The sequence below is a fragment of the Osmerus eperlanus genome, chromosome 8 (genome assembly GCF_963692335.1).
Source record: "Osmerus eperlanus chromosome 8, fOsmEpe2.1, whole genome shotgun sequence".
Classification (NCBI taxonomy): domain Eukaryota; kingdom Metazoa; phylum Chordata; class Actinopteri; order Osmeriformes; family Osmeridae; genus Osmerus; species Osmerus eperlanus.
The window spans coordinates 1,194,417-1,206,754 of record NC_085025.1 but is presented as its reverse complement, the minus strand read 5'-3'; the positions used below and the strand labels follow the sequence as shown (position 1 = coordinate 1,206,754).

General features: G+C 51.0%; 2 protein-coding genes across 2 annotated transcripts; both read right to left on the bottom strand.

Annotated features, from left to right (window-relative positions):
- Positions 1-868: 868 nt before the first annotated feature.
- On the bottom strand, positions 869-3,050 carry LOC134024845 (thrombomodulin-like). Its single transcript, XM_062467564.1, has one exon. The coding sequence runs from the start codon at positions 3,048-3,050 to the stop codon at positions 1,437-1,439; it is 1,614 nt and encodes a 537-aa protein (XP_062323548.1). The 3' UTR covers positions 869-1,436.
- Positions 3,051-3,536: 486 nt separating this feature from the next.
- On the bottom strand, positions 3,537-5,092 carry thbd (thrombomodulin). The gene has a single exon (XM_062467565.1). It carries the CDS (start codon positions 4,995-4,997, stop codon positions 3,537-3,539), a length of 1,461 nt encoding a protein of 486 aa, XP_062323549.1. The 5' UTR covers positions 4,998-5,092.
- Between the last annotated feature and the right edge of the window lie 7,246 nt (positions 5,093-12,338).

Sequence of the window (12,338 nt, the reverse complement as noted above, 5' to 3'; positions counted from 1 at the left end):
TAACAAAGGAAGGATATGGCCGTTTAGGAAATAATTCAGACTGTCCTTACACAAACACATGAAACACATACACACTCACGTATGAAACTTTCACACACATTCATACAAATGAAAACGCACATCCACGTGTGAGTAGAGCCCTCATCAAGTAGTACTCATCAATGATGCAAACTTTTATTTCGAAAATAATTTGTAAACCTTTCAAAAAAAAAAAAATTTCACTCGTGAAGTGAAAAGTGGAGAGGAGGAAGCCTAGAGCAGAATACAGTAGAGTACAGTAGAGTACAGTAGAGTCCTCATCAAGTGATCAATGATGCAAACTTTTTTCAAAAATATTTTTTAAACCTTTGAAATTTTTTATCACACACAACACTAACAGGTTTCTGTTCGCGTGAGTGAACATTTCATGTGAACGTGAATGCGTTTAATATGTGTCGATGCGAGCATTTCACATATGTGGATGTGAGTTTTCAGTAGTAAGAATGTGTGGGAACGTTTCATTTGTGAATGTGTATGTGTTTCATATGTTTTTGTGTAAGGACAGTCCGAATTATTTCCTAAACGCCCCCTAATAGAAAAGTGGTTGCGCAGTTACGGATCCCAACCCAGTGTTCACTATTTTGAACTAACTGAGTTGTTGCTTGATCTCTGGAGCAGGGGCGCCGTATAGGGGGGGGGGGGGGGGCCTGACTGACGGGTGCCCAAAAAAATAGGTAAGAACGAGTATAAAATTATATAAACCATCATCATTGAGTATATATATTTCAAATATAATAATAACATTAATTATCTTTGTTTTTACTTGTTTTTTGCAATAAAACTTAAATATCCCCATTGACCAAAAAGTATACATCCATATTGATTGTCAAACATGTATTACGCGATACTTTTTGGTTAAAAGCGTCTGCTACATGAATAAAATGTGGCCTAAATGTATCGGCAAAAACAACTGTCTAACTATGAACAGATTCCATTCGTTTCACATTTAGAAATTAGTAGGCCTGTAGCTTATGTGGGACTATCGAAGTAGAGAAAATTCTGTAGCACACAATTCAAACACGAGAATAACACTGCAAACTGTTTTAATACACACGGTGGCGCTCTCCCCACAAAGAAATGTATGGCCTACACATGAGCAATGTGTTGGCAATGCAGGTCATTTACAGCATGATAAATGATTATTCCCAAACGTGGATCTTGCATTGAAGGCTACGTATTTACACGTGACTGCTGTCTATTAGCCTATATTCTGACCCAGTGTAAACATATTTACCTAAAGGCTTCAAACATGACAAAAACAACAGGCATGAATTTAACATTCGTCCAATGCAAGTTATTAACAGTGTAAACAGTTACTCACACGCTTATACATTCACTATCACGCCTAGTCAAAAACAATTATCTGTCATTTCAAATCAAGTGTCTACTTTTCTAATTCACTCTTGTACTGCTTGGCATTTTTCTGTCGTTACTTCTTGTAAATCGTGCAAATCGTCTCCTTGAGTTTTGGGGGCACTTGAAGTCTGTAGTTGGCCGCGTTGTTTTAGGAAATAATGGGCAAATAAAACCATTACTAAAATAACAATGACTATACATATTACTATTCCTAGCAGACCCCCCGCTGTGACAACCGAGGGAGTGGATGTCGAGTTCATCAGAGGTGGAGTGTGGACATCGGACGGTGTTGTGAACCACGAGGGGTTGACAGTGGGGAGTGTTTCTTTTTGACAGTTGGTTCCATCAACTAAAACGTACCCCACATCACATAGACACACGAAGCTTCCGTACGAATTTATGCACTGTTGTTCACACTGAAACATGTCACACTCGTTAATATCCAGGCAGTACACACCCTCGTCGTCTCTATCGTCACGTATGTAACCTTCCGGACAGTTGCATTGGTCTTTATTGTTAGGGTCGCATTCGGCGGGACACTCCTCAAAGGGGCAATGCAACTTACACATGTTAGGGTCTGTGGGCACGGTAATGTAGCCGTCATAACACGAACATGTGTAGCTGCCTTTGGTGTTGGTGCATTTGTGTTCACAAAGAAATTCGTTGCATTCATCTATGTCGACGCACATGCCGTTTTCTGACATGTATCCATCTTGGCACCGGCATTCAAACCCATCTGCAGTGTTCACACACTCAAAGTTGTCGCCAGGGCAGTGTAGCTCTTTCACACATGTGTTGACATCCCTGCGTACTTTCCCGCTCTCTGCCAACGTGAAACACGACTTCAGACCGTCCTGTTTTTGGTAGCACATTTGCACACATCCAAAGTCAAGACAAGGGTCGGTTGTCGCGTACTCACATGTAACATTATTATCGTTCTGTACTTTTCCAGGAGGGCAAATGCATACATTTGGGTCCACTGACAAACAGTCGATATCACAACCTCCTTCGGTTACCTCACAGTGCCATGGTTCTTGCATCCATTTCTCAGACAGACAAATATATTTCGATTCATGTTGACTGTGTATGGCAGTGGATCCTGGTGGTAATGACGCCATATCCTCTCCTCGGAATCCTAATGGAGTCATGTACTCCACCGACTCGCCGCCGCTTACAACGAAAGGGTTGCAAATGTTTTCAAAATAATATTCACACAGGAACCCTGCTATCTCTTTGTTACACGATTGCTCAATCCACTTAAACCCCCTGTTGGACACCGACACACATCTGTCGGAGCAGGCTGTGTCCTCGGTTCCCCAGTTATGGAAGTCGGTTGCGTTATCTCCCGTTATCCACTTGTAGCCTCGCAAATCAGAATCGTCGACGGGACAGTGTCCACTTTGTAAATGCAAACCAATCCAGAAGTATCCATTTAAACTATCTAATAAGACTGATATAATGTCATGAGATACGGAGGACCTGACTGTCATTAAATTCCCGTGCTGTCTTTCGCAGTGTTGTTGAGCGGTTTGGAAGTCCGCGCGGTTTTGGAACACCGCAAAACATTGACTCCCGATGCAGTATCCGCTCTGTGGTTTTCCGTTGCCTCCAACCAGCACAGTGAGCGCAGTCAGAATTCTGATTATGTCCTTCATTTTTTAACTCCGTTGTGAGAAAAGTCGATGCAGAACTTAGTTCTGTGCGCCTAGGTAACTGGTTACAGTCAAGTGGGAGCTTATCGGACAGCTTTTAAAGACCATATGTCAACGCGTTTGTCAAGGAAGGAAACTCTGTCTCGACCCACCAAGGGCTGGCTTCATTACATCTCTAATTACGCACGCAAGGCGCACGTCTCTCTTTGTCAGACGCACACATTGGGGGTTTGGTCAGGGGATATGATAAGTTATGTATGTATATAACAAAGGCCAATGTATGGTTTAACTCGGGTCAGGCAGTAGCATAACTGGTAAGAGGCTAAACATGATGCTATAACCACTATTGTGGGTTCTACCCGACCATTGTGCCTTGTTATTTGGTACTTATTTGCAGTAGCCTATTGAATCAAAATACGGAGAACAAAATAAAATAGTCTATAGCTCATGGTAGCCTAAAGGGTAAACCAATGTTTTAAGGACCCCGCTTCATATTGACATCTTTTTGTACGATTCAGTTGTTACTTGCTGCAAATAGTAAATATTGTCATGGCCTTTTAAATCAATTTCAAATGTGCTACAACAACGTTTGTGTATTTGGCAGACAAGGGCAATTATCCCTAAAATGACCATTACTGTACAAACAACAATTCCAAGGACAGTTCCAGCGCTTGCTTCAGTATAAGCATGATCTGTAGGTCTAATTTCGTTAGATGTTGTATCTAAACTTTCCACACACTTCTTATCAATGAAAGAAAAGCCCTCAAAGCAGGAGCAAAAATAACTTCCATAAGTGTTTGTGCAATTTTGTTCACAGTAATTGTAGACACATTCATTAATGTCAACACAAAATGTCTGCGTATCCCTCTTATCGTCCACATATCCTGGCGGACAGTGGCACTGGTACGAGTTGGGGTCGCATTCAGTGGGACACTCTTCAAATGGGCAGTGCATGTCGCACAGTGTGTGGTTTTTTTCTGAGACGACGTAACCGTCCTTACACGAGCATATGAAACTGTCTTCTGTTGGATTACAGTTGTGTTCACATGGACGCGGACCACATGGATTTTTGACAATTTCCTTGCAGCTCTTCCCGTCCTCTTCCAGCGCGTGTCCCATGGAACAGTCGCAAACGTAGCTGTTATTTCTTCTGGTGCACATGTGAGCACATCCGATGTCATCGCAGGGATCACTACAAGAAACGTTATTGGCTTGGAGAGTTTTTCCAGGTGGACAGGTGCACACACCTTCTGAACATACATGATCACAACCGCCGTTTAATACGTCACACGGCCAAGGCGCACGCACCCATATCTTAGAGAAACAAATATATTTCCAGTCATCAGGTGTGTGTGTAGCAGTGGTCCCCATTGGCAATAATGTGAGGTCCTGGACTTCAAATCCATAATATGTCCTATACATAACGTATGCATCGCCTATGACAGTTAAGGGGTTGCAGGGTTCTTGTAAATTATATTCACAAATAAATCCATCGATCTCATCATTGCACGATTCCACCGTCCAAACGGCATCGACCACTGATACAGACACGCATGAGGAGCAACTGGAGGACTTTTCACCCCATTTCTGGAAAGCACTTGTACCCTTTCCATCGATCCACCTGTGTCCTCTCAAGGGGGAAGAATCGTCGCAACACTGACCACTGGGCAAATACAAGCCAATCCAAAACTGTCCTGTAAGATTACCCAATACAACCGAAACGATATTATGGTATTCCAATGATCGTACTGACATCAAGTGTCCGTGTCCAGTTTTACAATATTTTTCAGCATCTTCGAAGTCCATTGAATTTTGATACACAGCAAAGCACTGATTCTCTGTGCAGTATCCGCTATAGGCTTCCTCCTTAGCTTGCGAGAGGAGAGAAAGAGCAGCAATAAGTAATCCAACTGTAGACAACATTTTCGGGTTTAAATGCTTAAAACGCATATAATAATCTATAAACCTGGTATCGGACCGAATTATTTCCGACTGCGTGTTAAGCGAATATCAGCTCAATTTATAAAAGCCTGCCTCCATGATGTCCGTCTATCAAGGAAGGAAGTTTTATGGCGTTACCTCGCAAAGCAGCCTGCGCCCACACACACACGCGCGCGCGCGCCGACACGTTCCTAGTGATTGCTTACTAGGAACGACTAAGAATCGACTTACATAGGCAAGTCGATTATTTAATATTTGGAATTAAAACCGAATACCCCCTGACCCCCCTCCCCCCACTCCACTGCTGAAGCACTGCCCTCACAAGCTGTTCACCAAGGTGCAGTTGCAGGAAGAAACATTTCTGTCTCTCGCCTTTCCCAGTCTGTTTCTCCTAATGTTCAGTCCTAAATGGACTCAAATAATAGTTCGAAATAATTTTTGAAAGGTCAATGAATAGTGGAACAAAGAATTAACCTTTTCAGCAGATAACAGACCAAACCGTTGGCCCAAAGAGGAACATTGCAAGTTTTTCTTATAGGCTTAAGTTTACTGTGGGTTGTGGGGTTGGCAGTATGGTTAACTGTATGGTTAACTGTGGATATGAGAAATAGGAGGAAGATTGGTCAAGGAACTTTTCCCAAAGGGAGAAAGTGAGTCCAGACTTGGACAGGAAATAGAAGGTGGGCACACTTCCTCTGACCATACCCCCCCCCCCCCCCCCCCACACACACACACACACACACACACACACACTGACCCCACCAAGTATGACAGAGATGGAGGGGATCAGTGCTATTTCAGCATTTCCCTATTTCCTTTACTGAAAGTGGGCGGGGGGGTGGGGGGGGTGGAAGGACTGGAGCCAGTCCTGTTGTTCACACGAAATGAAACAAATGTTGAATATTTTCATTTAATATGGGATATTATCCAATTTAAGATAAGGACAGCTTTCATGCTGAGGGCATTGAACTTCATTCACATGTTACTGTACACAAGTTAAACATGTCCACCTTAATTACAGTATAATCTAACCGCTCCTGTGTTCTACAGCCGACAACTTTATTCGTGTTTTAAAGGTCTGTTTTAGTTAGAATGTTTATCTTTTCAAGTGGGCGACCAAAGATAACATGAGTAAGAAAACACGCTGGTTCTTTCTCGATCTTACCAGGCCATGTTTTCATAAAGTCACTCTGATGGTTTAAAGAGGCCAATGGCCCTCCCTGTCCCGTATCTCTACGTGGCTTCCATGGAACACACCTAACATCTGCTCTGGATAAGAGCGTCTGCTAAATGACTAAATGTAACATACCAGCAAGGTGGAGTCTTTCATCCTTGTAGGAGGAAATGAGAGGTCTTCCTGCTTGGGTGTAGTACAGGATGAGGAGGGAGGAAGGGAGAAGGGGGGGAGTCATACTCCACACACCCCAGGGGAGAGCCGCTGCCCCTCTGAGCTCAATGAGAAGAAACCCTGTTGAGGGGTGCCACACACACACACGCACACGCACATGCACACACTCACACTCACACACACACATTGTGGCAACCCAGGGGTGCAGCAAGCCCGGGGTCAGGTGATCGGGGGAAGATACGTCCGGGATCCGCCCCCACCAGAGACAACGAGCTACACAGCTGCAGCTCATGAGCAGGAACGAGGATGGCCCCACTACAAAAGGCGGGCCACCCCTGCCGAAAGGGGGAAAGGCTAGAAGTGAGTAGTAGCTGGACCCCAACACACATTACTTAACCGTGACCCTAAACGCTTCTGTGTGTCGTTGCAGTGAGGAGTGGGGGATCCAGACAGCCCAGGAGACCAGTCCCGACGGTGCCCTCGACCGAGGAAGAACCTAATTTCTTTTTTTGTATTTGTGTTGGCCGGTTCCGAAAATAAACGCCTGCTTTGGGCAGATCACAACCCGTGCTGTGCTGTGTGGTCCTAGCTGCGCCCCTTGGGGTTGCCACAACATACAGAGTACATACAGACACACTAATTTGATCATTAATTTCTCTATGGCAGTGGCAGAATTGTCCTTTGATTCAATTCTACATAAGCCACTATTAATTTTTTTCTTTCATGTAAGAAAGTGTGTCATGGCTGCTCCTGTGTTGAGACTGTGATTCATATCCCTTCATCAAGGTTTTTCAGTTCAACAATAAACGTGAACGGAATCCTTCCAGTTCACACCAACAATTCATTGTTCCTCATTTGCTTTCTTTAGTTGACCTTTATTGAAATCTAAGGAACTTGCCTTTACAGTAGGAAATAGTGTTCTTTTACCTGAGATGCCATTATAAAGATTAGGTGATGGGTTGAATCATGGACTGTGTTGTAAAAAAATCTGAGACAACCAGATCCACCATTTTAATTTAAACTCTTTTCACCGGTCAAGATTAGACATGAGAAACACACCAAATTCCCAAAGTAAAAATATAATATTTTATTCATTTAGCAGACGCTTTTATCCAAAGCGACATACAAATAATATAAAATATGTAGGGCTGTCAAAGTTAACGCGTTAATCTATCTAAGAGACCGAGCATGCCTGCAGTCAGTTAGAGAGGAGAGATCGAGCGTGCCTGCAGTCAGTTAGAGAGGAGAGACCGAGCATGCCTGCAGTCAGTTAGAGAGGAGAGACCGAGCATGCCTGCAGTCAGTTAGAGAGGAGAGACCAAGCATGCCTGCAGTCAGTTAGAGAGGAGAGACCGAGCGTGCCTGCAGTCAGTTAGAGAGGAGAGACCGAGCGTGCCTGCAGTCAGTTAGAGAGGAGAGACCGAGCGTGCCTGCAGTCAGTTAGAGAGGAGAGACCGAGCGTGCCTGCCGTCAGTTAGAGAGGAGAGACCGAGCGTGCCTGCAGTCAGTTAGAGAGGAGAGACCGAGCGTGCCTGCAGTCAGTTAGAGAGGAGAGACCGAGCGTGCCTGCAGTCAGTTAGAGAGGAGAGACCGAGCGTGCCTGCAGTCAGTTAGAGAGGAGAGACCAAGCATGCCTGCAGTCAGTTAGAGAGGAGAGACCGAGCATGCCTGCAGTCAGTTAGAGAGGAGAGACCGAGCGTGCCTGCAGTCAGTTAGAGAGGAGAGACCGAGCGTGCCTGCAGTCAGTTAGAGAGGAGAGACCGAGCGTGCCTGCCGTCAGTTAGAGAGGAGAGACCGAGCGTGCCTGCAGTCAGTTAGAGAGGAGAGACCGAGCGTGCCTGCAGTCAGTTAGAGAGGAGAGACCGAGCGTGCCTGCAGTCAGTTAGAGAGGAGAGACCGAGCGTGCCTGCAGTCAGTTAGAGAGGAGAGACCGAGCATGCCTGCAGTCAGTTAGAGAGGAGAGACCAAGACGGGAGTTGGATTAATTGTATAAAACAAATATAATTAAACAACAGTGTCTAAAATACACGCTGTCTGAAGTGATTACTCATTAATTTATAAGATTTAGTCTTTAGAAGAAAGACAAACTTTCAATTGAAATTAATCTAGATTAATGAATAAAAACAATTGAGATTAATACATTTTTTTTAATCTATTGACAGCCCTACAAACGTGATCTAACACCTGGTACTATGCATTTAGTTACTGTATGGCGTACAATCTAATCTTTATATCAGAGCAGATACATCAAAATAACCGATAGAGAAGCAGTCTTATACTGCTCCTGGAATTCCTGTCTGGTCTAACAGGGTGGAATCGACTTAATTTAATCTAGCGGGGCGTCCTGAATAAAGACAGATAATGAGAAGATGTGTGTTTTGGCAGAAGTGTGCCTGTCCAGCAGAGATCAAGCCTCAGGGAGGAATGTGTGTGCAGCCACTGAATGTTTGGTCGTTTTTCTTTCAAACAGGAAGTCTTGTAGAGAGACTTGTTATTGCCAGTCGGTTTACTACAGAGGGAAACAAACAAGGGACCAAGGTTGATTCATGGACACTGTGTCCACCTAGTGTCGTCATGCCAACGTCCTCATGCTCCTGCTCTAGGAGCGTTGTTCTGTTATTTGGGTACAACACACATCTCCTGAGAGACAAGCGTCTGGTATGTCAACAATGCCCCTCAGTCTCTCGTTGTTTGGAGAGGAACAAGCTAAACCCAACATGTGTTTTCTGAGGGCTAAGATTCGCTGTAGGCGAGCAGAGTCTTGCTTACTTTCTCCTCTGCTAACACTCAAAAACTTTTAATTTCACTGCGGTTCCTATTAAACTACAATGCGACTTTAGATTCACTTTGGGTGAGTGTACTGGGATTTACAGTGGGATCAATCCATTCTGTTGAACATTATTCTGAACCCACCACCCCCTACTCCTAAGGCCCCTCCCTCCTCCTACCCCCCTCTGTCTCCCCTCCCTCCTCCTACCCCCCTCTGTCTCCCCTCCCTCCTCCTACCCCCCTCTGTCCCCCCTCCCTCCTCCTACCCCCCTCTGTCTCCCCTCCCTCCTCCTACCCCCCTCTGTCTCCCCTCCCTCCTCCTACCCCCCTCTGTCTCCCCTCCCTCCTCCTACCCCCCTCTGTCTCCCCTCCCTCCTCCTACCCCCCTCGGTCCCCCCTCCCTCCTCCTACCCCCCTCTGTCTCCCCTCCCTCCTCCTACCCCCCTCGGTCCCCCCTCCCTCCTCCTACCCCCCTCGGTCCCCCCTCCCTCCTCCTACCCCCCTCTGTCTCCCCTCCCTCCTCCTACCCCCCTCGGTCCCCCCTCCCTCCTCCTACCCCCCTCTGTCTCCCCTCCCTCCTCCTACCCCCCTCTGTCTCCCCTCCCTCCTCCTACCCCCCTCTGTCCCCCCTCCCTCCTCCTACCCCCCTCGGTCCCCCCTCCCTCCTCCTACCCCCCTCTGTCCCCCCTCCCTCCTCCTACCCCCCTCTGTCCCCCCTCCCTCCTCCTACCCCCCTCTGTCCCCCCTCCCTCCTCCTACCCCCCTCTGTCCCCCCTCCCTCCTCCTACCCCCCTCTGTCTCCCCTCCCTCCTCCTACCCCCCTCTGTCTCCCCTCCCTCCTCCTACCCCCCTCTGTCTCCCCTCCCTCCTCCTACCCCCCTCTGTCCCCCCTCCCTCCTCCTACCCCCCTCTGTCTCCCCTCCCTCCTCCTACCCCCCTCGGTCCCCCCTCCCTCCTCCTACCCCCCTCGGTCCCCCCTCCCTCCTCCTACCCCCCTCGGTCCCCCCTCCCTCCTCCTACCCCCCTCGGTCCCCCCTCCCTCCTCCTACCCCCCTCTGTCTCCCCTCCCTCCTCCTACCCCCCTCTGTCTCCCCTCCCTCCTCCTACCCCCCTCTGTCTCCCCTCCCTCCTCCTACCCCCCTCTGTCTCCCCTCCCTCCTCCTACCCCCCTCTGTCCCCCCTCCCTCCTCCTACCCCCCTCTGTCCCCCCTCCCTCCTCCTACCCCCCTCTGTCTCCCCTCCCTCCTCCTACCCCCCTCTGTCCCCCCTCCCTCCTCCTACCCCCCTCTGTCTCCCCTCCCTCCTCCTACCCCCCTCTGTCCCCCCTCCCTCCTCCTACCCCCCTCTGTCTCCCCTCCCTCCTCCTACCCCCCTCTGTCCCCCCTCCCTCCTCCTACCCCCCTCTGTCCCCCCTCCCTCCTCCTACCCCCCTCTGTCCCCCCTCCCTCCTCCTACCCCCCTCTGTCCCCCCTCCCTCCTCCTACCCCCCTCTGTCCCCCCTCCCTCCTCCTACCCCCCTCTGTCCCCCCTCCCTCCTCCTACCCCCCTCTGTCCCCCCTCCCTCCTCCTACCCCCCTCTGTCCCCCCTCCCTCCTCCTACCCCCCTCTGTCTCCCCTCCCTCCTCCTACCCCCCTCTGTCTCCCCTCCCTCCTCCTACCCCCCTCTGTCTCCCCTCCCTCCTCCTACCCCCCTCTGTCCCCCCTCCCTCCTCCTACCCCCCTCTGTCTCCCCTCCCTCCTCCTACCCCCCTCGGTCCCCCCTCCCTCCTCCTACCCCCCTCGGTCCCCCCTCCCTCCTCCTACCCCCCTCGGTCCCCCCTCCCTCCTCCTACCCCCCTCGGTCCCCCCTCCCTCCTCCTACCCCCCTCTGTCTCCCCTCCCTCCTCCTACCCCCCTCTGTATCCCCTCCCTCCTCCTACCCCCCTCTGTCTCCCCTCCCTCCTCCTACCCCCCTCTGTCTCCCCTCCCTCCTCCTACCCCCCTCTGTCCCCCCTCCCTCCTCCTACCCCCCTCTGTCCCCCCTCCCTCCTCCTACCCCCCTCTGTCTCCCCTCCCTCCTCCTACCCCCCTCTGTCCCCCCTCCCTCCTCCTACCCCCCTCTGTCTCCCCTCCCTCCTCCTACCCCCCTCTGTCCCCCCTCCCTCCTCCTACCCCCCTCTGTCTCCCCTCCCTCCTCCTACCCCCCTCTGTCCCCCCTCCCTCCTCCTACCCCCCTCTGTCCCCCCTCCCTCCTCCTACCCCCCTCTGTCCCCCCTCCCTCCTTCTACCCCCCTCTGTCCCCCCTCCCTCCTCCTACCCCCCTCTGTCCCCCCTCCCTCCTCCTACCCCCCTCTGTCCCCCCTCCCTCCTCCTACCCCCCTCTGTCCCCCCTCCCTCCTCCTACCCCCCTCTGTCCCCCCTCCCTCCTCCTACCCCCCTCTGTCTCCCCTCCCTCCTCCTACCCCCCTCGGTCCCCCCTCCCTCCTCCTACCCCCCTCGGTCCCCCCTCCCTCCTCCTACCCCCCTCTGTCCCCCCTCCCTCCTCCTACCCCCCTCTGTCCCCCCTCCCTCCTCCTACCCCCCTCTGTCTCCCCTCCCTCCTCCTACCCCCCTCTGTCTCCCCTCCCTCCTCCTACCCCCCTCTGTCTCCCCTCCCTCCTCCTACCCCCCTCTGTCTCCCCTCCCTCCTCCTACCCCCCTCTGTCCCCCCTCCCTCCTCCTACCCCCCTCTGTCCCCCCTCCCTCCTCCTACCCCCCTCTGTCTCCCCTCCCTCCTCCTACCCCCCTCTGTCCCCCCTCCCTCCTCCTACCCCCCTCTGTCTCCCCTCCCTCCTCCTACCCCCCTCTGTCCCCCCTCCCTCCTCCTACCCCCCTCTGTCTCCCCTCCCTCCTCCTACCCCCCTCTGTCCCCCCTCCCTCCTCCTACCCCCCTCTGTCCCCCCTCCCTCCTCCTACCCCCCTCTGTCCCCCCTCCCTCCTCCTACCCCCCTCTGTCCCCCCTCCCTCCTCCTACCCCCCTCTGTCCCCCCTCCCTCCTCCTACCCCCCTCTGTCCCCCCTCCCTCCTCCTACCCCCCTCTGTCCCCCCTCCCTCCTCCTACCCCCCTCTGTCTCCCCTCCCTCCTCCTACCCCCCTCTGTCTCCCCCTCCCTCCTCCTACCCCCCTCTGTCTCCCCTCCCTCCTCCTACCCCCCTCTGTCCCCCCTCCCTCCTCCTACCCCCCTCTGTCCCCCCTCCCTCCTCCTACCCCCCTCT

Coding starts and splice junctions, on each gene's coding strand:
- LOC134024845 (XM_062467564.1), bottom strand. CDS start 3,050: ATGAAGGACATAATCAGAATTCTGACTGCGCTCACTGTGCTGGTTGGA.
- thbd (XM_062467565.1), bottom strand. CDS start 4,997: ATGCGTTTTAAGCATTTAAACCCGAAAATGTTGTCTACAGTTGGATTA.